This window comes from Crocodylus siamensis, chromosome 4 (genome assembly GCF_052110815.1).
Source record: "Crocodylus siamensis isolate JL-2025a chromosome 4, ASM5211081v1, whole genome shotgun sequence".
Lineage (NCBI taxonomy): Eukaryota > Metazoa > Chordata > Crocodylia > Crocodylidae > Crocodylus > Crocodylus siamensis.
In genome coordinates this window covers 12,852,495-12,874,483 of record NC_143398.1, presented here as the reverse complement: position 1 = coordinate 12,874,483, position 21,989 = coordinate 12,852,495, and the positions used below count along the sequence as shown (strand labels likewise).

General features: G+C 44.0%; 1 protein-coding gene across 3 annotated transcripts in view; it reads right to left on the bottom strand.

Annotated features, from left to right (window-relative positions):
• OPTN (optineurin) overlaps positions 1-21,989 on the bottom strand; it is a 38,318-nt gene that overhangs the window by 4,760 nt on the left and 11,569 nt on the right. For all 3 annotated transcript variants that reach the window (XM_090041798.1, XM_090041799.1, XM_090041797.1), the window contains exons 2-11: positions 21,511-21,675; positions 17,107-17,309; positions 14,370-14,501; positions 11,822-11,898; positions 9,852-9,983; positions 8,458-8,548; positions 5,210-5,325; positions 4,163-4,312; positions 3,198-3,291; positions 114-272 (exon numbers count right to left, since the gene is read on the bottom strand). In XM_090041798.1, the coding sequence (XP_089897924.1) occupies positions 114-272; positions 3,198-3,291; positions 4,163-4,312; positions 5,210-5,325; positions 8,458-8,548; positions 9,852-9,983; positions 11,822-11,898; positions 14,370-14,501; positions 17,107-17,309; positions 21,511-21,664 (1,308 nt within the window). In that variant the 5' untranslated portion in view covers positions 21,665-21,675. The remainder of the gene's footprint in view (positions 1-113; positions 273-3,197; positions 3,292-4,162; positions 4,313-5,209; positions 5,326-8,457; positions 8,549-9,851; positions 9,984-11,821; positions 11,899-14,369; positions 14,502-17,106; positions 17,310-21,510; positions 21,676-21,989) is intronic.

Here is a 21,989-nt window from a genome sequence, read left to right as displayed (position 1 = left end):
TATTTACAAAAGTGAAGGTATGCACTCAGAGCAAAGGTCTGGAGCATTAAGTATATTCTTCCAGCTTCTGGACAGGGGGAACTAGCCAAGCCTCCTCAAGTTTGCTGAACTACCTGAGCCCGGAGGACAGCCATGGTTTCAAGTTCTTCCTCTTGCTTAGCAATAGTCTGCTTAACTTCATCCAGTTGAAGTTGTTTTATAGCCAAAGCCTTCTCTGCCAGCTCTAGCTTTTTACTGAGTTCTTCTACCACCGCCTTCTCCACTCTCTCCGACTGCAAGGAAAAGTGATTTTGATCAGTCAAGTGGCCTTCTTAAAGAAACCTCTCCCAGCTCCCTGAGAGTTCCAGGTCCCAGGAGTACAACAGCCAGCTATCATCATTACTGCCTTGAGCAACATTTGATTTAAAATTCATATTGCAAGCATTCTGCTTCGCATTGGTTTAAGTAGTTCCTTTGTGGCATGATATAGGCCACAATGGCAAGGTCTCTTAAACAACACACAAGACAATTCAGAGATAAGATGCAACTGAACTCCATTCATTGCACACGTTGCAGCATATATTGTATGGTACATAACTGTGTGCATTGTAAGTCATGGCAATGAGTCCTAGTTATGGGCAATAGCTCGCTGTGCTAAGATTACACTACTATAATCTATACTAATGTCAAGGCTCTCAGGTTTGGACCAAAAAAAAAAAAAATATCAAGCAAACTATATCCAGACTAGTGCATATGCAAGAGAAACATGACTGCACTATTGTTCTCTAGTCGGTAAATTTAGAATGGCTCAAGCAGATGCATGTGGCATAATGTACGCTGTTAAACTAAATCATCTTTGTGATTCAAAAAAGGCTATGTGCTTTCCCAGAGTATGTACTTACTGCATGTGTAATGTTAACAGTGTACACAGCTATGTCAGCATTGCTATTAGAGGTCTGAAAGGAACCAGAGCTAGTCAGTTTTGAAGCTCCTACTAGAAACCTACTCAGAAAGGCACTAGAATTGCTTGCCGTCGCTGGATGTTAAATGCAGGTTAGACAAACACTTGGCTGGGATGGCTTAGGCAAGGATGACCCCGCATTAAACAGGGGACTAGACTAGCTGACCTCCTGGGAGCTGTTCCAGTCATACACTTTTTAGAACTGAGCCTTCAAAATGAAAGGGAGCACAATCTCACAGCTGACCAGCTCTCATCCTTTTTAAGGCTTCTCATAACAGAGGCACTGCTGCTTCCCCCTTCACCGTTTCTGTACCAAATAGCACAATGTAAGTGCATCCCCTGGCCCTTATCTGCAGGGCTGCAAAGCACACACATCACACCTATATGCATTCACAGCGCTGTGGTGAGTTTTTATGACACCAGGAGATCCCAGTGTCAAAAAAGCAGGGCAATGCAGCATGAGTTGCCCAAAACCAGAGCCTGGTTGGCCAGAGCCAGGCTCTGGCTGCCAGCCAGGCTCTGTGCACCTGTATCACTGCTGCTGTAGCCCTGGAAGGCCCCCTGCTGCTGCTATTAATCCCCGAGGAAATGCACATTCCCACTTGTGGGGATGCACTCTTTAAGTGCATATACTTACATTACAAAATAGGGAGTGGGGTTGTGAGGTTCTATGCCCTTTATGGATATGCCAATAACCAGTGTTTGTTATAATGTAAGCAACAGGGAAGGAATCGGGACTAGCAATATGTTTTGCAGTTAAGTGAATTATGCTGTTATTCAGGATGCATATAAATGCAATACACTCTTGTAGATGACAGCTAGTGTTCCGTATTCTTGGTTTTTACCGATTTTCACTGCTAAATTCCCTGATTATTTATTTATTTTTAAGTCATTTGGTTTTTACTGATTTACACCCGTTTTTCAGTTCAAATCCCTGTTAGCTAGAGCAAATGGAGAATGGCCCATTTCCCACTCATGCCAGTTAAGAGGGATTTGAACTGAAAAGCGGGTGGTGTCGGTAAGCTAGAAGTGCCACTGTGCTGGTTATGTGAAACATAGATTTCCAGCTGGATGCAGGGGGTGGGGGTGGTGGCAACAGCCACAGGCAGACCAGGGATGGGGTGAGGGGGTGGTGGTGGCTGCACAGGGGGAGGGGGACAGTGGCTGGAGCCACTACCTGGGGCTCCCGGCTTTGAATCTGGGCAGGGCAGGATAGGCCATGGGAATTGTTCCCAGGGTGGGCAGGTCCTACCTGCACCCCAGTGGCTCTGGATTTAGGAGCTGTGAGCCTTCAGCCCCGCCTGGGGTAGGGGGGGACAGGCGGGAGAGCCCAACTCCACTCCCAGTGGCAGGGGATTGGACCTGGGTGCTTGGCACAGGCCCGCAGGGCTGGAGCCATTATCCAGGGACACAGGGCACCCAGCTCTGACCCCGGACAGGGCAGGAGGTGCAGGGGTTGGAGTCGGGTCCCCCTCCCAGTGCTGCTGCCTGCCTCAAGCACCAGGAAGAGCCTGGTGCTGCCGCCAGCCCCAGCCTGCAGTGGCAGCAGGCTGCAGCATAAGCAGGCTGCCGCCCGCTTGCAGCACCCGGAAGAGCCTGGGGCTGGTGGAAGCACCAGGCTCTTCCTGGTGCTCAGGGCGGGTGGCAGCCTACTCTTGACCTGCACGCAGATCCTGGGGTTTGCGCCCCCCCCAAGAAGAGCCTGGCACAGCCCCCCAGCCTGCAGCCCTCCTGGGGGGCATGTAACAAGAGCTGTGCCCCAGCCCTATACCCACTGACAGCTCCCTCCACTTTGCTCCCTGCTGCAGCTGCAGAAGCAGCTGATGGGCTTTGCTGTGCCCCTGCCCCTTCCCTTGTCCCAGCCTGATTCCCTCCCTCCCTCATGGACGATTTTTCCTTGATTTAAACTGATTTTTTCCCTTTAGCCCGATTTCATCCCAATTTTTATGTTTTGAAGATAAACCCCCCAAAATTCCTGGATTTTGTTTTTTTAAATAAAAACTGAGAATGTGGAACACTAATGACAGCCTAAAGCAGAGATCAGCACTAGCACAGCAGAGGGGAGACTGAAACGGTGACACCTGTTTTTCCTGGAACAGAAGACTTCAAGGTCTGCCCTTGCCAATGATCACAAAAGTCTACAGTTCTCTGGCATGTGGTCTGGATGGCAAACTGAAGCTTTCAGTCACAGAATTGTTATTACAGATTCTCAGCCCCCGCCAAAATTCACTGTAGTTTCTTTTCATGACCAAATTACCTCTTTGCTTTTCAGTTCTTCGACTGTGCTCACTGCATCAGTGAATTCAGGAAGGAGCTTGCTGTATGCTTCCTGCAAGGCAGTACACTTTGTTCTGTTGAAGGGGGGTGGAGGGGGAGGAGAGGGAGGGAAAAAATAAATAAAAAAAGAGGCCCCTAATGATCCCTCTACCATCTTCCTTTTTTGCTACATTATTCTACCTGTTCCCACTTTCACATTGTTTTCACCTCTAACAAACCTGTCTTTCCCCCAGGTTTAACCCACCAAAAGCAGAATGAGCCCCAGCTGATATATGCAGAGAACTTTTTATGGCTGAGAGAACTGTCTGTCAAGTTCTTTGCCGACTGGCTGCTTGCTCCACCTTCTGCTTCCCCCTACCCTGCAGTATTTTCATCTCAACCTCACGCCACCTTTTCTTCCCCAGTTGTACAATTCACATGCTGCGTGCTGCAATCACATCCTTTGCTTTACACTTCTATGTTGTATACGAGAGGTGTAACAAGCAACATTGGCACCAAGGGCAGAGGCAGTAGCTGGGGCAACAGCAGTTATCACTGCTATATTTGCCCTCCCTCAAAATTGATTCCAGGAGCTGTTGCCCTGGTCACACACCTCCAATTATGCTACTGTGTTGTAAGTCTCTCTCCCTGCGCATCTGTCTCATTTGTTTGGATATGCTAGAGACGATCAAATGGCAGAGTTCAAAACCTGATTTCCCCCAAGTTTGAGACTCTGCATGAGAAGCTCCAGTTTGGGCTTACTGCAGAGACTCCAACCTCCCAGACTGAGGAGTTCCAACACCAGCTCCCCTCCAGCAGCACATGGCTGTTTAATGAAAAAGAACATATGAGCACACACAGCAATTATATTTGAGGTTCAGCTCCATTTTGGACCTTTTTTTCTCCATAGTTTTTTCCTTTACCCTGACCCCATTTCTTCAAAGCACAGCACTGTTTCACACTCACTTTTCTTCTTGTGTTTTGGCTTGTTCCAGCTTAATTTCTGACTGCATGCTCTCCACCTGCAGCTCCAGCTTCTTGATGGTGTACAAGAGCTGCTGCTTCTCATCCTGATCTGTCTGCATAGCAGAGCTTTTTCTTTCAAGAATCTGACACCTGACAGAAGCAAAAAAGGAGAGTGCTTATATTTCCCCATCTCACTCTCTTGACGCAGTTGTCATAATGGGCATCATACAAAGCAAATCTTTAGTTCTGATTAAATTTACCCACAAAGCTTGTTTTATGAAGACTGATGAAAGAAAAACCCATACAGACATCAGAAAATAAAGCTACAGAACCAAAGCCTCGTTTCCTCAGATTACACATTCACAAGGAGATTGGAGCTTGTCTGAAAGTTCAAAAAAATAAGTGCCTACATTGATAGCCTCTTTTTATGCATCTAAATAAGTCTGATTTTCAAAAGAACCAAGAGTTCATTTGCATAAGGCTAGACTTGGCCTTTTGGGGTTTTATCCAGAATTTAAATCTGTTTGCAGGTAGGGTTGAGGGCGGGGAGGAGGCAAATTTGCATTTGTTTTACAGGGCCCCTTTAGCCTCAGAACAGTGTGATGGGACACGTCTACATGTGCATGAGTTTAGTACCTGTAATAGCAGGTACTAAATACACCATAATCAGTGGTACTACACAGGAGTGCCAGTGCATACTTTTTACATGATGCCAATGCACTGTAGACTAATTCTACTGCACATTAGCACAGCTTTCACCATGACATAATGCACAGTAGAATTAGTCTGAGCTTCTAGTGTCTCGTCTAGATGTGTCCATTGAATCTGAAAACTAGGCCTTTTGGGTTTGATTTCCTGTTCTGTCCAATTCACTATGCTGTCTCAGTCCTTATAAGAGCCACCACGTTTCATGTTCATGTTTCCCACCTCCAAGAACTGGCACAGAGTTTGGAAGTTAATGTTGATATAATTAGTTGCGCTCCAAAGGAGAAAGATGCTATAAATGCTGAAAATCAGCATCGGTACAATCAAACACCTGAGCCTTACTTTTCTTGAAGCTTCTTCTGAATCAGCTCAGCTTCTTTCAATTTAGAGTGAGCCTCCTGGAGTTCTTTAAACAGAGCAGCCACTTGCAGATTCAGAGTTTCTATTTCACTACCAACCTATTATTGAGAAGGAAAAATTGCACACACACAGACAATGTAAGACAGAATAACTGCAAACCAGTCAGAGGCTTCCCTCAGGCAATAACTGTTCTCTTGCAAGAACAGCACACAACTTTCAACATCAGTAGGCTCTGTGTTCAACAAGGGAATCCCTGTCCAAGTCTTCACAACTACTAAGCATTCCTGCTATAGTTGAATCCTAATTTTGAACACCCCAAACTTTTGTAAAATGGGGAGGAAAAAAAAACATTCCCCACAATATCTGACAGATACAAGCGGCTTATAAAATTTACAATAGTGGCCATAATGTACTAGGTCTTATTCAAGCAGAAAAGGTGGTATGTTCCCATCTGAAAGAATTTACAATTTAAAGATGCACCCCACCCAAAAACCCCCCAGATTTAATTAGTGATTGGAATCAGCCTCTGATACAATATGCTTGTTTGTTATAGGCTAAGTTATCCCCAAGCAGACCTGAAACTTGCTCTCATCAATAAGCTACTTTCGTGTAGGTGACAGCAGATGTAGAACATCAGAAGGGACTTGAATGTTGGCTCAGTATGAAGTAAGGTGAGGAATACCCCCTTTTCATGCCTCTTCGATTTTCATCTGAGGGCTGTATCAGGAGGTAGGGAGTTGCTAGATTTTATCAGATGCCTGCATTGTACCCGAACCCAAGCAAAAAACCTCAACCCAAGCAGTCTTTCCACACACACTACATTCTTTGATATAAAACATATGGGTGCGGACAGGAAGCCTTTAGCTACAATATTTCTGAAAGGGTTGAACAAACAGTAACTCCATTCATTTCCAGGATCTAGAGAAATCTGTGGCACAAACCTAGAAGATGAATGATTTCCTGCAGAACTACTGATATCTGTAGGAGAGTATCTTCCTTAGGAGACCCTCTGGCTTCAGGTTCTCATTTAGCCTTCAAACCACACATAAAACATTTTGGTAAAACTTTTCTTGAGTTAATTGACCATAAAGTTTAGTCATCCCCAAACATGCATGCAGACAATAGTGCAAAATACAATTAGAGCCAAACAAAACAGAACAAGACAAAACACTGATTTCAGTGAGCTGTTTATCCACTTGACTGTAAACCAGATGGAATACTTGTCACTGGAGGATGATTTTTTCAGAGACCTACTGAATTGTAGGGTCTAACAAAACCAGCACCTTTCATGATCTGAATTTGGACAAGACATTGAATTATGTATGCACTGCAGACTCAGTCAGACCCATCATAACACAATAACACACAAGCTGTAAGGGCCTAGAAAAAGACAAGGGCAAAGGAAATAGTTCTGCAGCATTTGTTCTCTCATCTCATTCTACAAGCGTGGAACAGTCAAGGCAGTTGGAAAACTGTAGGACACAATTACGTACTAATGACTGTTACCAAAACTATCAGTGAGACACCAAGGGCAGAGGCTACAAGCCCAATTCCAATTCTATCCTCCAGCAGCACAACGTACCTCAATAAAAGATACAAAAGACTCTTCTATCCTTCTGCCATCATAGCCACAAAACAGCAGCCAACAACAGGATTATTTCATAGTGAACTAATCTGATCAGATTCTATATTTCAGGCTCAAAGATGAATGTACCAGTCAGAAGTTAGGAGCTGTCATCTTTCTTTGCAGAAAACCAAGTATGAAAAGAAAATGGCCATGGCATTAAAAGTGAAGACAAGACCATCAGCATATGTTACTTACTATGGACAAGACTGCTAGATGCCTCCGGTAACATTTGAACACTGTACTTAGCCAAAGTAAATGTATGTACTTCCATTAGAAGTGGGCACAGTCAAAACATTCTTGAGAAGCATGTCTGTCAACCTCACAGAAAAACTGGCTACCCCACATCTCAGAAAAAAGAAAAAATGTCAACACAATGTAGAGAGCTCCCCTCAGATATCACCCTACCTCCAGCTTTCCAGTACTGCCTACGAACAGAAAGTAGCTACACCCAAATTTCAGCATCATTTAACTATACTGCTTCTTGAGCACTTTGTAGTTAAGACTAGGACATGGGCCAGTGACAAATACAGAGGTATTTTACGACACCTCTTCTCATGAATATGGATGGAGGCCAATTTCCAAGCTACTGCTACCCTGACTACATGACATAGCTTAAAAAGGTAGATACAGTACTATGATGCCATCAGCCAGATCCAGAGTGGTGACAGAACTAATTCTTCATCTTCAAGGGCTTTCACCTGCAGAGTCCCCAGGTGATCAATGGCACTCCCCCCACTCTTTTTCAATATCTACACTGGTGAGAACAGACAGCTTGGAGACATGGTGGAACAACATGAGCCCTGCTGCCAACACCAGCACGCTGAGGAAATCCAGCTGTCCACTTCTTTTTTTCAGAGATGCAACCAGTGCCATCAGGAAGACGTCAGATGCCCAAATGAGATTAGTAGTTGGACAAAACATCTGGCTGGAACTGCACAAAATAGTCTGTGTTTGTCACCTTCAGACTGGGTAAGAGTAGCTCCCTGTACTTGGGGCTGAATATGCAATGTGGGGGTTCCAGCTTGGGCAGAATTCAGATACCAATCTGTTAGCTTGCTCAAAGAGCCTCCTGCTTTGTTCTCTGCTGCCCCCATATGAATTTGAGGTCTTAATTACAAATTAGGACTATTTATGACTGTATCTGCATTCAAGATAGGGGTGTGGCTTTGGGACGATGTAGCTCGTCAAAATTGCATGATTTCTGGGACAGAAATAACCTTCTTTCTAAATATCAAGATCTTTATAGTGCACTGCCTGTGCATTGTGGCTTAAAGCCTGTATAGCCAGCCATGAAGGGATCACCTGAGAGTAAAGGCATTTGTGTCAATAGATGCAATTAAATCTCCTCTTCGGTGAGCATGGTCAGCAGAAATAGGACATGGCTGGGATTTCCCATGACCCATTGATATCTGGCTGCTGTAACCATCTCTTAGGGTCTTTAGATGCTATAGTAATTCAGAACAACTTTTAAGAGTACCCTGTGCTGGTCAGAAGAGTTCAAAGAGTGTTTTTTAGTCCAGTTCCTGAGCTCTGCTCCATACTCTATGGGCACTGCTGAGGATCTATGTATTGTGTCACTCCCCCACTGATAACTGGCACCTACCGTCTCTGAGCTTTTGTCTTCTTCGTTCTCCCATTCTGTTTGAGTCCCACTCTCCAGTTGATCACTAGCCACCTTTTCTAGCTTCAGGAGTCTGAGAAACACAAAGATCCAATGATGTCAGTCTCAACATGCATTTGATAGGAGATACTGAGAAAAATGGATAGTACTCATGAATCGTGCACTGTTGATGTAAATATACTCTGTCATTAGAAAACCCAATAGGAGTCAAAACTCAAAGCCATAAGCACACTGAAAACTGAAGCAAATTTGGTTCAAAGCCTGTATAGCCAGCCATGAAGGGACCAAAGCCTGTACTCAAAGCCATCAGCACTCGAAACCATAAGCACACTGCAAATTATGCCTATGCCTCCCCCACGCATGTACACTATAATTACTCTGTCATACAAGTAACATGAGTTTGCCATATTACTTATATGACAAGCTCACAGTAAAGAAAGGCAGTGAAATTCAGTTCTGGGGATCACTGCCTATAGGGATCATTTGCCAGTGTAAATCAAAACTGTTTCTCCGACACCTTTCCCTATGGGTATACATATATTTCTCTCTTCCAAAGATTAGCTCTAAATCATTTTTTTTCCAATTAATATTTTCAAAAGATAGGGAGGTTTTAACACTTTTCTGAGAGTCCCTTAGATGCAGGTAATGCTTGTTATCTCTACTAGAAGGCCACTGAGAGCCAATTCTAAGTTCCCTCAGCTCCCACAGTGTAACATGTCTGACAGGTCTTACTAACTAGAAGCTTCTGCTCAGACAAAGGAAATTCCACTACTTCAAGAATCACATCAGTCTACTTAGCAGAGTTAGGCCCGCATTCAGGTCTCACTGAGAAACTAATTTTAGGATCTGGAATTAAAACTAGGAACTCCTAACGAGTTCCTTAACGATGTATCCAAGAGCCTTGGAAATATGACCAAATTTAGCCTGAAACACAAGTACGATCATCCTCATTTTCTACAGAGTGACTGACCCAAGACCTCCACAGAAAGTGAATCACACAAATGGCATAATCCACTGAACAACTGCAAAGCTGTATGAAAAACATACAGAGTGAAACATATTCTCAAATATTCACATCATAGTTCTGGTTTAATTTGGGGCAAGTTCAAACCCAGCCGGGCCAACAAAAATGCATCCCAAGGGACTGTGCATTAAGGGAATTAATAAGACAAGAAAGGGAAGTTTTCTTCTTCTTTACCCTTGGCTGGGAGAGGGTGGAGTGGGGGAAAAGTCATTTCCAAGGAACATGCCATGATTACAGAGCTGTTCAAACTCCATCTTGTGCACTGCCACGAAGATCATGCAAACATCCAAGATCTGGCTGCAGGCAGGTAGCAACCAAAACTATTCTGAATGGCAGTGTACCCATTTCATACCTCTCCTTGTGCTCTTGAAGCTCCTTTTCAAGGCTCTCCCTTTGCTGAGTCTCATTTCTGAGACAGTGAAGCAGCTGGCTGACAGTGAGCTCCTCAGATTCCAAATTCTTCACTTCATCCATAGATTTGTCCCTATAATGAGCAAACCCACTGTTAGTTACAAATTAACTACACTACAGAAGTCCCTTAGGACTCAGGTCAATTTTCAAAAGTGACTAGTGATTTGGGGTGCACCAGATTATCAAGCCTGGGAAACAGAGAGGGGGACCCTATATTCAGATGGAACCATGCACCAGCCCTCTTGCAGAATAGCATGTGCCTCAAACTGACCTTCCTCAAAAATTGAGCCTTGCCCAACAGTTAAAGGGGTGGGTGGCAGTCCCCTGAAGTGCCAGATCCAGGAACCTAAGTACAGCTTGTTATGTGCAGCTGTTCCACAAGAGTTTGCACCAGGAGCAGAGAAAAGCAGTTAGCATTTAAATAGGTCTATGCAAAAAGAGCAAACTCTTAAACAATATTCATGAATTTATTCAGGGCTCTGAAAGTGTTGTTATTCCTGATGGACAGCTTCATAAAACAGTTCCCCTGCCTACTCTCCTTTTACCCCTTCAAGGAAACATGCAAAATGTCACAACTCTACGCAGCACTGTTTCCTCTGCCGCAGCTAAAATGGCACTTTAAAAAATTAAAAACAGGCAATTTCGATTAAAAATAGTCTTTTCTGAATCCTGGACTCTGCAATATATTATTTCCATGCTCTTTTGAAGACACATGATGCTAGTGGAAAGGCAGTCCATGACATCAAATCCAAGACCTCACTTCAAATAAAAGGGGGGAAAAAAAATCACCTTTCCAGGGATATGACACAATCTTCCCATTCCATGTAGCATGGGAGTTCATGCCTGGCTGTTCATACATGACACACAACACATATACAAAGAACGTATATGCAAATACACACATATTCTCTCTCTCTCACACACACACTCTTTATTTACACATACAATACATTCATTCTTTATATAACAGAATACATAGAAATCATGTGGCATAATACTGAAAAGTATCCAGCTTTTGTAATAGGAGACGGCAGCTGCTTATAAGCTCACTCTGCAGTTTAAGATGAAACGGTCAGAATCCCACATCCACTGGCAGGGCTGTTTTGTTCAGTCAGATGTTGCAAACAAACACCCATACTTCAGTCAGCAGTGCCAAGGGATTTTTGTGCCCATTGTTAATTCTGTGTTTGACTTCAGTGCAAGCCAGATCCTGCACCTCTGAATCTGATAACTGTCTTTCTCTAAGGTTTCTATTGTGGAACAAAGCTACAGATTTAGGAACACCAGAAATACAGCTACTGTAACTCACAGCAAATAAGGCCAGAGTGGTACATTTAAGCTCCACCAGGTAAGTGGAACCCAGAGAATATAGGATATGATAACACTGAATGTTAAACACAATGCAAATGACATCTTGCATGAGTGAAGCCTGGCTCGTGGTCAAATTACCAGAGCTTCTCTCATCCATCTTAATCACTGACCATAATACTAACTGGCTAACAAGTATTTAATGGTGTGCTGAGTGAAGCAGTGCCATAAACTACTGCATGCCCTGGAAACAGGAGCACAAGAAAAGCCTGTCTATGCAACACAACTTGTTCACCTCCACTCACACTGGCTTGTGTGTATCATCTTCCCATGCAATGGGGAAGGCCAAACCATAAATCCAGCAGTCATGCCCTTTGTAATTCTGTAAGCTGGTGCTTGCTGTTCAATTGGGCAGCCTCCCAGCTGGAAACCTTAATAGTATTAGCTGTCTAAATCTATGAAGAGTAAAGGTTGAGCAAATGGGGAGTGGGGGTGGGCAGTCCAGTACCCAGGCACAGTATCTAATACATCTTAATCAGATTGACAATTTTCTTTAAAATGTCTAAAAGAGGCAGACTCCCAACAGAACCAGAATCCACATACATGAAGGCAGCCATGTCACTCGTTCCTTGGCTATTAATATCTTGATTTTCTCTTAAAGCTCTGCTCACTTCTCCTTCCTGTTAAAGGAGAAGAGTATTAGCTTTGGTAGTTTCAAATTTCATCCAGCCAGGGAGCATGCTTCTATGTCATTCACTTTTAAAATTCAGGGAAAGATGAGGAAACCTTGCACCTGCACAAGAAAAGTACACAAGGCCTTGGAAATCCATCTCAAGTTTGAAAATTTTTAAAGTGAAATCTCTGATGTACCCTGCTTACTCAAATGGTGAACAGTGGCTCTCCCAACCATCTTCCCTAGTTATTAACCCATAAGGAGTAAGTTAGAAACCAGGCAGTAACTGGCAAAGTCATTAATATCAAAGATGATTTTGAGTAAGTACCTCTCCTGCCCTCTCATACAGGACCATTTTTCTTCACCAATCCAGAACACAATACCTTCCAACTTGAAGACAAGGGCCATGCACCCAGCTTGCAGCTTTCCTCAATAAATCTAGAAACTCAGTGAATGGGGCTCAATCAAGAACCCTCTCAACTTCACATTGCTCATACTTCTTAGAGACACGAACCTGTTGCTATTAAAGTGGCCAAGGTCATAAGAACACAATAAGACCCTAAGGACTTCCACTTATTGGGTCTAACCATAGGCCCATTTTGCCCAGTATCTTTTGTCACACAGAGAGTGGATGCTGAAACGCAGATGGAACAGGGTACGACCAGGGTTTTTTTCCATGGTTCCTCTCACTTGCAGCTTCCGGCATTTTAAGGTCTAGGGAAGTTCTGATTCAGAGGCTGTACCCCTGTCTCCCATGATCAACAGCTACTGGTGCCCCTTTCCTCCAAGCATTTGTCCAATTCCTTTTTGAATCTGGCTAAACTGTCAGCTTTCACAACTTCTGGTGGCAATGGGTTCCATACATTAATTACATGCTGTGTGAAAAAGAACTTACTTTTGTTAGTTTTAAACTTATTACCTGCTAGTTTATGACCCCTAAATGGAATAGGCTTAGGCTCCGTAGTCTTTCCTCATATGGAAGGCCCTCCATACCGCTAAACATCCTTGTTGCCCTTCTGTGTCCTTTTTGAGGGATGGGGACCAAAACTAGGCACAGTAATCATAGATTTATGAAGGGGCATGATGATACTTTCACTTTTGTTTACAATTTCCTTAACAACCCCTAACATTTTTTTTGCCTTTTTGATGGCTGCTGAGCACCGAGCGGATGTTTTTAGTGAACTTTCCTGTGTGGTAACAGCTAATGTAGAGTTCATCATAATGTACGTACAGGTTTCCCTCGCTTTTTTGCTGTACATGCATTCCTGGAAAACTGTGCATAACTCAAATTCACATAAAGGGAATCTACTTTACAATGTAATGAACAGGGTTTCCAAGACCTCAACCTTATTGATCCCAGACCCATTTCTCCCACTTTTACAAGACAATTTTGGTACTCGCCAAGAGCAGACAGTACACACAAGCACAGGGCACTATCATAATGGGGATGGTAACTACAGAAATACATGTCGCAGACAACAAGCGAGGAGCACAGATCCACACAGGAGACTATATTTTGGTGTGCATCACTCCCAGAGTGCACTGCACAAAGCAGCCGACTGTGGGCTTCCACCACACTGATAGCATAAGGGTGAATTTACCTTGCATATAACACATTTTTGGTATAAAAAGGATCATCACATAAGAGTGAATTTGCACATACAGAACCCGCATAAAGTCAGACCAGGCCTCGGTCTGCTGTCTGGTACCATGTAAACTAGTACAGCCTGTTCCATGGTTGGGTTCTTGGCAACTAAACCAGTGTCCCAACTGGACTGGCCTGGGTGAGGGTGGAGGTGAACACCCAGCACGACTAAAAATGGGACCTGTCAAAGGACAGATGAGCTCCATACCTGGAGAGAACATGGGCACTGCCAGGTCACTTTGCCCAAAGAATCACTAATAGATAAAGCAACTCAACTAACCTAGGAAGGTTGTTACAGCATATAAGGTACCCCAACAGTTGTAGTAGCCTCAGGACCGAATTGACTTGCATCACTTTGCAATTATCTACATTGACTTTCATCTGCCATTTATTTGCCTATTTGCTCAATCATGCCAGATCTTCTGTAGTTCTTTGCAGGCTGCCTTGGTCTTTATCACTTTGAATAATTTTATCATCCACAAATTTGGTCACTTCGCCACTCACCCACTTTGAGGTTTGATGGATTTTGGCCCAGGAAAAACACTTCCTATATGCAATAGTGGTAAAAAGTCTCCTGTGCTTCTTGCCTTTCTAGTGCATACCATTGTTTCTAGTATAAGAATGAATCACTCTAGGGTACATTTTCAACACTATGGAAATTACCTGTGCAATCTCTGTAACTGCTAGGAAGGATTATTACAGTAAATACCCATCATCTTAAACCCAATGGCTACTATTCCTAATGTAGGCCAACTGATAGCCCCTGAAGCAAAAATATGCAGCCTTGTCTGGACAAAACAGCTTCCTATTGCTGTGAAAGGCTTGTTACTTACCGTCATCCTGATCTCAACAAAGGAGTCCTCCCCTGTGATATTCAACTTGAGCTGCAGTTCAGAAATGATGGCGACCAGATCTGCCTTCTCAGCCTGGAGCCGTGTCACCTGTGTCTTCAGCTGTGCCAGTTCCTTTCCAGGGGCAGAAGCCAAATACACAATATATTAACTAGCCAAGAATCAGAGGCAAAACACAATACAACAGCATCCTACATGCCCTTTCATTTACTAAAATCCCATTAGGCACCAAAAATCCAGTTTACAGCTATTAAGAACTGCTCTGGGCTTGCCCCTATCAATGAGATCACGCTGCATTAAACTGGGTTACTCAGCCACGAGACTATCTCCTGCAAGGCGGTAACACAATCTGGAAATAAAGCCTCGATATTCCTCTTGTCGATGTCTCCATAAAGCAGGAGTAACTTTACTCCACCCTGGTGTAAGCAGGAGGAGAATTAGGCCCATGACTTAAACGTTCACTGCTCTCTACACTGCTAGGCCCAACTGTGTTGTTTAGTTAACTAAGCCAGTGGGATGAGTGTCTTTTAACATGGTCTCTCAGGGCAGCAAATCTCAGTGAAGGCAGGACTATTTTAAGCACCTGGACACTATGATGAAGGGTACAAAGGACAAGAAGGTAGAACCAAACCCCCTCCCACCATCTTTACTTCTTCCCACCTCTGGCTCCAGCACACTGGGTACCTCTCCACAAATAACCCCTGCCACAATTATTTCTTCTCTTTGCCTCTTTCCCAGCTCCCAAGGCTCTGCTATGGTGGCACTGCCTCTCCTTCGGTACCATCTTCTCTGCCTGTGCCCCTCTCTGTGGCTCAGATTTTATGCTTAGAGGAGGCAGCAGGAGCCTACTGCAGCAAGGAAGCAGTAACTTTTTAGCAGTCAGCAGGAGGACAAAAGCCAAGAAGCTTCTCTCTCAAAACTCATCTAAGCACTGGGAGTTTATAGCCTGTGGAGGCCACAAGCTATATAAGTGACCCATGGCAACTAAAGCAGATGAGGTCATCTGCCTACAATTTATCTTGAAAAAGAAGATAAAGTAAAAGGATAGGGCGAGAGAAATAGGGACAGATTTGTTCTCTCTCTCAAAGGAATCTGGGCTAGAATCAGGACAATACCTTTCAAAGGGAGAATAGTCTGGGCTTAAATGACATCCTGTCAGGTTAAAAACCATGATATCTCTAGCAGAGATTGATTACATGGAAAGAATTCCTGAAAATCTATATTTCTCTCTCAACTCTGTAAGTGAAGACAACTAAAACAGACTCATCATTAGTCTGCTCTTCTACACCGGCAAAATGTTGCAAGACTAAATTTGCAAGTGTGGCTTTGAGAATATTGGATTCCTTTGTCGAACAAAGTTTCCACAGAAAAACAAAAAAAAACCCTAATCAAAGTCAAGGAACGTGCCTCTCCATGGCAGATTTTTTAAAAATAATAATTGGGGCCAGCCTTGACTGGACAGTGCTATTTAGAAAAGGGTTTGAGAAGTGAAATGAATAGGTTTGCTTCCTCAGCCCTAAATGTTGCAATGGAGATATAACTTCGCAAACTCAGGAGCTTACCCACAGCAGTATTTGCTTCTGGTCTGAGCTCACCCCCAGCACCTGCTCGAGAACCATGGGCTTTCATCTGGTCTGAGAGCAGGCACCAGGGACAAGCCCAGAGCAGCCTCACCAATAAATTTCTCCTTCCGGAGCATGTCAGCAGACTCAGGTGAACAGCATTTACATCGGGGGTGGGCATTTATTTCAGGCAGAGGGCTGCTTACTGAGTTTTGACAAGCTATTGAGGGCCACATGACAGGCAGCCAGGGGCAGATATATATTAATTTTCTAAATTGTTTAAGGGCCCTGCGGGCTGGATAGAACAGCCTGGCAGGCCACATCTGTCCTGTGGGCCGTATTTTCCTCACCCCTGAGATTTACATGGTAGAGGCCACGATCCATCTATATACTCAGTATCTTGCCTCCAAGACTGGCTAGAACCAGAGTCTTCAAGGAAAGATGCTGCACTGGGCAGATGCAGGATAATCTGTCTCCAAGAACATAGAATCTGCATTCCTAACACTGTGAGATTGCTTCAGGACTGAAAGCATGAATTTAATAAAGGTTAAACATGTCAAGAAGAACATCTCTCTCCAAGTGCCTAATTTGAGCATGAAGCAGGATTTTGAACAGGATTCGTTACCAACCTCTAGCATGACACTACAAACTACATCCAAGCTCTATCTACCAACCACTAAATTACAAACAGGGATAAACAAGGTTTAGTTTGACTCCAAACATGAGTGTTGTAGGATAAAGTTTGACTGAATAAGAACAGAATTACTTTCATGACTTTAAAAATAACGAGATGGAAGGTTTTTTGGTTAAATATTTTCATGTGATATTGAAAATCCAAACACAAGAGCACAACATGAGTACACGGGAAATAGAAACGACCTAGATAATAAAATCCAAAAGTTAAAAGTGAGAAAGCCCCCACCCCCGCAAAATAGCAAAGCAGAGAATAGAAAGCTAGTGACTTATCTGAAACTCTTCACCTTCTGATTATTTCCTGTGACTTAATTTTCAGAGTTGTGGAACACACCCAAAGCTGAAAGGAGTCAGTTATCTTTGCAGAACATTAAATAAATGTACAGCATGATAGTGGTATGAATGCTCCCTTCCTTAAAAAAAAAAAACTACAGAGTTGAATAAATAGATGGTGCTTAAATTACCATTTCAGGCTCTTTCTTTCTCTCTTTTAAGTTGTGAAGTTGTTTCCTCAGCTCCTCATTTTCAACACACTTGGCTTGTAAGCAATTTTTAGCTTCTTTGAACTTGGACTCAAAAAACTCACGCTCCTCCTTCTGTTTCTCTCGCCATACAGAGAGCTCCTCATACCGATCCTTCATCACTTGGTTATGCAGTTTCATGGCTTCTAGAGAGTGTTCAAACACAAACATCAGTGTATGCTGATATCTGGCCTCTGATACAGGAGGCTGCTGGGCCAGAAGGAAAAGCAGAACTTATTTAGCTGGGCAGTGATCTGAAGCAGGCATTGCTTTACCATATGTACTAAAACAAGAAACACAAAAGGATGCTGATTTTGTTGGGAGACCTCTCGTGTTTTAACAAAGATTATTATTACCAATATTAAAGCACAACTTTGTGCTATCTCTATGGGTTATTGCTACGCCAGGGCACAGAGTTCACTTCTCTGCCTTGCACCTGGAGGGAAAATACTGACACTTGCACAATGTGGATGCAAAACTACCCCAGGAGAATGGGAGAGTTCTACGCCTAATTCGTGCTAGTGTCAATGACAGTGAAAAGATGAAGACAGTGGAGAATCAGACATGTTCTTGAACTTGCCCCTTCCCCTCTAACTTGGGTGGATAATCTTGACATTTTAGTATTCTGTACAAAAGGTTATTTAGCATCCAGTTATACCCTCAGATCTAAACACACCTTCCACTGACTTTGGTATGAAGAAACCATGTATTCAAGGGCAGTGTTACTTTTTTCTTAAAATTAAAAAAGTGATCAGTCCAAAGGAAACTAGAGTTTGTGGGCTAAGATATTACACTGCAAACAGCAAGAACTATTACTACAGTATAACAGTAATATAATACGATAGCAGTGATAACTATTACTATACTATACCTGTTATATTAGACAGAGTCAGGGATTGTATGTCTAACCTCCAAAGACTTCTGAATTGGAGTGAGACTGCCAACCTGAAAGTCACTTTTCTGTCTCAAAACATCCCAAATTTACTTAAGATCACTGCTACTTTTTCCCTAGTTTCATAGTTTCTAGGGTCAGAAGGGACCTGAGTAGATCCTTTAGTCCGAACCCCCGCCATGGCAGGAAATAATACTGGGGTCAACCGACCCCAGCAAGATGTTCATCCAACCTCCTCTTAAAACCCCCCAGGGTAGGAGCCTGCACCACTTCTCTTGGAAGTTGGTTCCAGGCCCTAGCCGCCCTGACCATGAAGTAGTGCTTCCTGATATCTAGCCTAAACCTGCCCTCCGCCAGCTTGTGACCGTTATTCCTGGTCACTCCTGGCAGTGCACGGGGGAACAGTGATTCCCCCAGTGCCTGCTGGTCCCCCCTGACTAATTTATAACAGGCCACTAGATCCCCCTCAGCCTTCTCTTTTGGAGGCTGAACAGGTTCAGGTCCCGTAGCCTCTTCTCATAGGGCCTGCCCTGTTGTCCCCTGATCATACGAGTGGCCTCCTCTGGACCCTCTCCATGCTGTTGACATCCCTCTTGAAGTGCGGCGCCCAGAACTGGATGCAGTACTCCAGCTGCGGCCTGACCAGTGCCGCACAGAGGGGGAGGATCACCTCCCTGGACCTGCTCGAGATGCATCTGTGGATGCATGACAAGGTGCAGTTGGCCTTCCTGACTGCATCCCCACACTGCCGGCCCATGTTCATCTTGAAGTCAATTATGACTCCAAGATCCTTTTCTGCCTCCGTGCTGACAAGAGGGGAGTTCCCCAACCTACAAGAGGGGAGTTCCCCAACCTTAAGCACAAGTTAATTTTGTGCTTTTAAAAACACAGCGTGTACAGTTAGTTTCCCCATTCTCTTGTATCAAGTCAGTTTCCTGTTGACAGACAACAGCCCTGTTTTACTTAAACTATAAACTGACCAGAGGTATTAAGTCCATCCCACAGTCTCAGGTACAGTGTCAGGAAAAACAGCTTTCTCCTTTAAAAAGTTAATAACTACAGATAAAGACCTCGAACTGATCTTACCCTTAATAAAATCATAAATCAAGAAAAAAAAGTATCCTTTATACTAAAGATAGTGTTGCCCAGGACTCAACATATTGTCTTCAGCCTTAAATTCCATGTCGACACATGAAGACAAATATTTTTAGTTACATGGAAATGTCTGACAGACTCAAAGACAGGCCCTTCTTGATGTTGAAATACTCCAAGTTTTGCTTCAATGTATGTTCAGAAACACCTCCAATGTACTGGGAGGGCTGAACAGCTCAGTGTTTATCCCACACAGCAGCGCTGCTCAACCTTTTGGCACCACAGGCCGATTCCCATACACGGGCAGCATGCAGGGTTCAGTCCCACAAGCCTGGAATGGACCCTGAACTGCCTGATCTAGTACATGGGGCCGTGCTGTCATTTGGCCTACAGGACTCTCCTTGGGTCCAGAAATTTGGCAGCTGGGGAGTGGTAATTAACAGTCACATTCCACCCCCACGTCCCCCCTATCCCCCGCTCAAATTTTGAGACCTGTCGGGAGCCCTGCAGACTGGATAACACAGCTCGTGGGGGTTGGGCACCCAGCTTTGTGGGGAATTCACGTTTTCTGAAACATATTTGTTCCTCTCATCTGAAGGCAATCCAGGCACCTATACACATGCAGCAAGGCTGCTTCAATGCACTGTAATTACTTGATTAGTCAAGTCTACTGGAGCGTGGTAGTTACCATACTCCAGCATCTCTTGTATTAATGTTCCTGAGCTGAAAAACAGCTGTGGGGGCACTTTAACTAAAGCTTGCTCAACAAACTTTAGTTAAAGAACCCCCGCTGCCATTTTTCAGCACGGGGACACTGATACACAAGATGCTCTGGGCGCTTTAATCAAAGTTGCTCTTGGAGCCATTCTAATTAAAGTATTCCCCCACCACCACCCGCAACTCCCGAAGCACGTGTATAAATGACCTCCATGACCATGCCTACTAGACTGGGAACCATGCAAAATGCAGTGATGAACATAGATTTCTTTCAGAACAAAGGAGGTGGTACCAAAGGAGATGGTCTTTTTTTGAATGATGGCTCAATGTGTAGAGCATTCACCCAGGCTGTGCACGAGCTGGATTCAGGACCCTCCTCTATCTGGGAAAGCAACTAGCTTAACCATATGGGGGAGTTGTGCTTACTCTTCACTTTTCTTCCCTACTTTCTGACCTAGTGAATCTTTCATACTCCAGGCACAGTGGAACACCTTCAAAAGGGAGGCTGGACAATGCCCCCACCCCAAAAGAGCCTGCAGCTTGGTGGTACAGGCACTCTTTTGGGATCTGAATCCTCTCAAGCAGGGTGCAGAATTGAACCTAAGGCTACTACTTCTTGAATTAGTGTCCTGTCAGACTAGTGTTTCAGCTGCAGAAGGGGGACCAACTTTTCCTCCTCCATGTGTACTTTTAATAGAAAGGAGTCACTGTCTACTCCATTTTGGAAAGAAACACCTAGCTTCAGCAGAGGGTACAGGCTGTGAATTCCCAAGTAGTAGGAGGGTCCTGGCTGCATTAAGAAGCATCCTTCACCTCAGCATTTTGTTATTGGCCAGCTTAGTCAGCTCCTTGTTCAGTGTGCTGTTTTTTGTGGAGCTCATTTTGAGGTATCTAACTCTCCCCCTGCTACACAGGAGCCTAGGGGACTGCCTCTGAGCTACCAGTTTCAATTCAAGGGAGACCTACTAGCTGGAGTCACAGATTGCAATGCCTAACCCTATTTAGCTTTGAACCTTAATGACTCAGGAAACCTCTGACACCTCTTAGACCTCTCAGAGCTATGAGGGCCTTGAAACCACAAAAGACCAGTTTATATGTTATTAAAATTTTTAAGTTTGTAGAATCTCCCTCATGGGTGGTTTTAAAGAACAGATTAGACAAATATTGGTCAGGAATGACTTGGGGTTCCTTGATCCTGCTGTGAGGAAGGAAGATGACTCTTCCTATCTCTTCCATTCCTGTTTTCTAATTTCAATGAATTAACAAGTAGAGAATGAACCTTAGTGAGAAGGGTCTTTCAAAGACCAAGCAGCTTTGCAAGATGCTGAAAAAATGGTGTTTGACATGAAGTTGACATTTTCTAACCCATGTGATGAATTACATGTTGATCTCTCTGGGCTATACCAAGAGTCTCTCCTAATGCATTTCCTATGTATAGCATTGAGCTAAAACTTTGAAAAGTATCACTTCTTGAAACTCATGTAATTAGTAATGCATAATAAGTACTGAGTGGGTGTAAAATATTACCACAGAAGAGCAAAGGAAAAGAGAATCTCTATCCTATAGACTTTTTTTTTAACAAAGGAGTAAGTCAGAACTCAAGGTACTCAATGCAAGGCAGAATCAGACTGCTCCATTTCATTTACCTTTTAACTCATTATTCTCTGTAATCAGCTCCTTCATCTGCTGCACCATCTCCTCTGGGGTGTACATGCTGAGCGTAGAGGGGGCCATATCATGGGTCCCGTTTCCCATTTCACTGTTGGGGCACTTCCCATTTTCAGCAGGGCAGCTGGACATCACGGCAGTGACTATTATAAGGTTAACAGACAGAGAGAGTCAGCCTCCTGCTGCAAGGCTGACCATCAAAAAAACCCAATGACGTACATCTCAAACTAACATCAAGCCACAGATCAATTTAACTGGTGAGGGCAAAATATGGCCACCAGGCCAGATCCAGCCGACCAAGGGATTTTGTCTGGCCAATGGCAGGTCCCTCAGTCTTGCCCAGGCCCGGTGCTGGGGGCAGTATGGGCCATGGCACATGTGGCCAGTCCCACTGCCCCCAGGTACGCAGCAGAGCTGGGCAGTGCAGCAACCAGACTTGCTTTCCGGCAGCCACAGC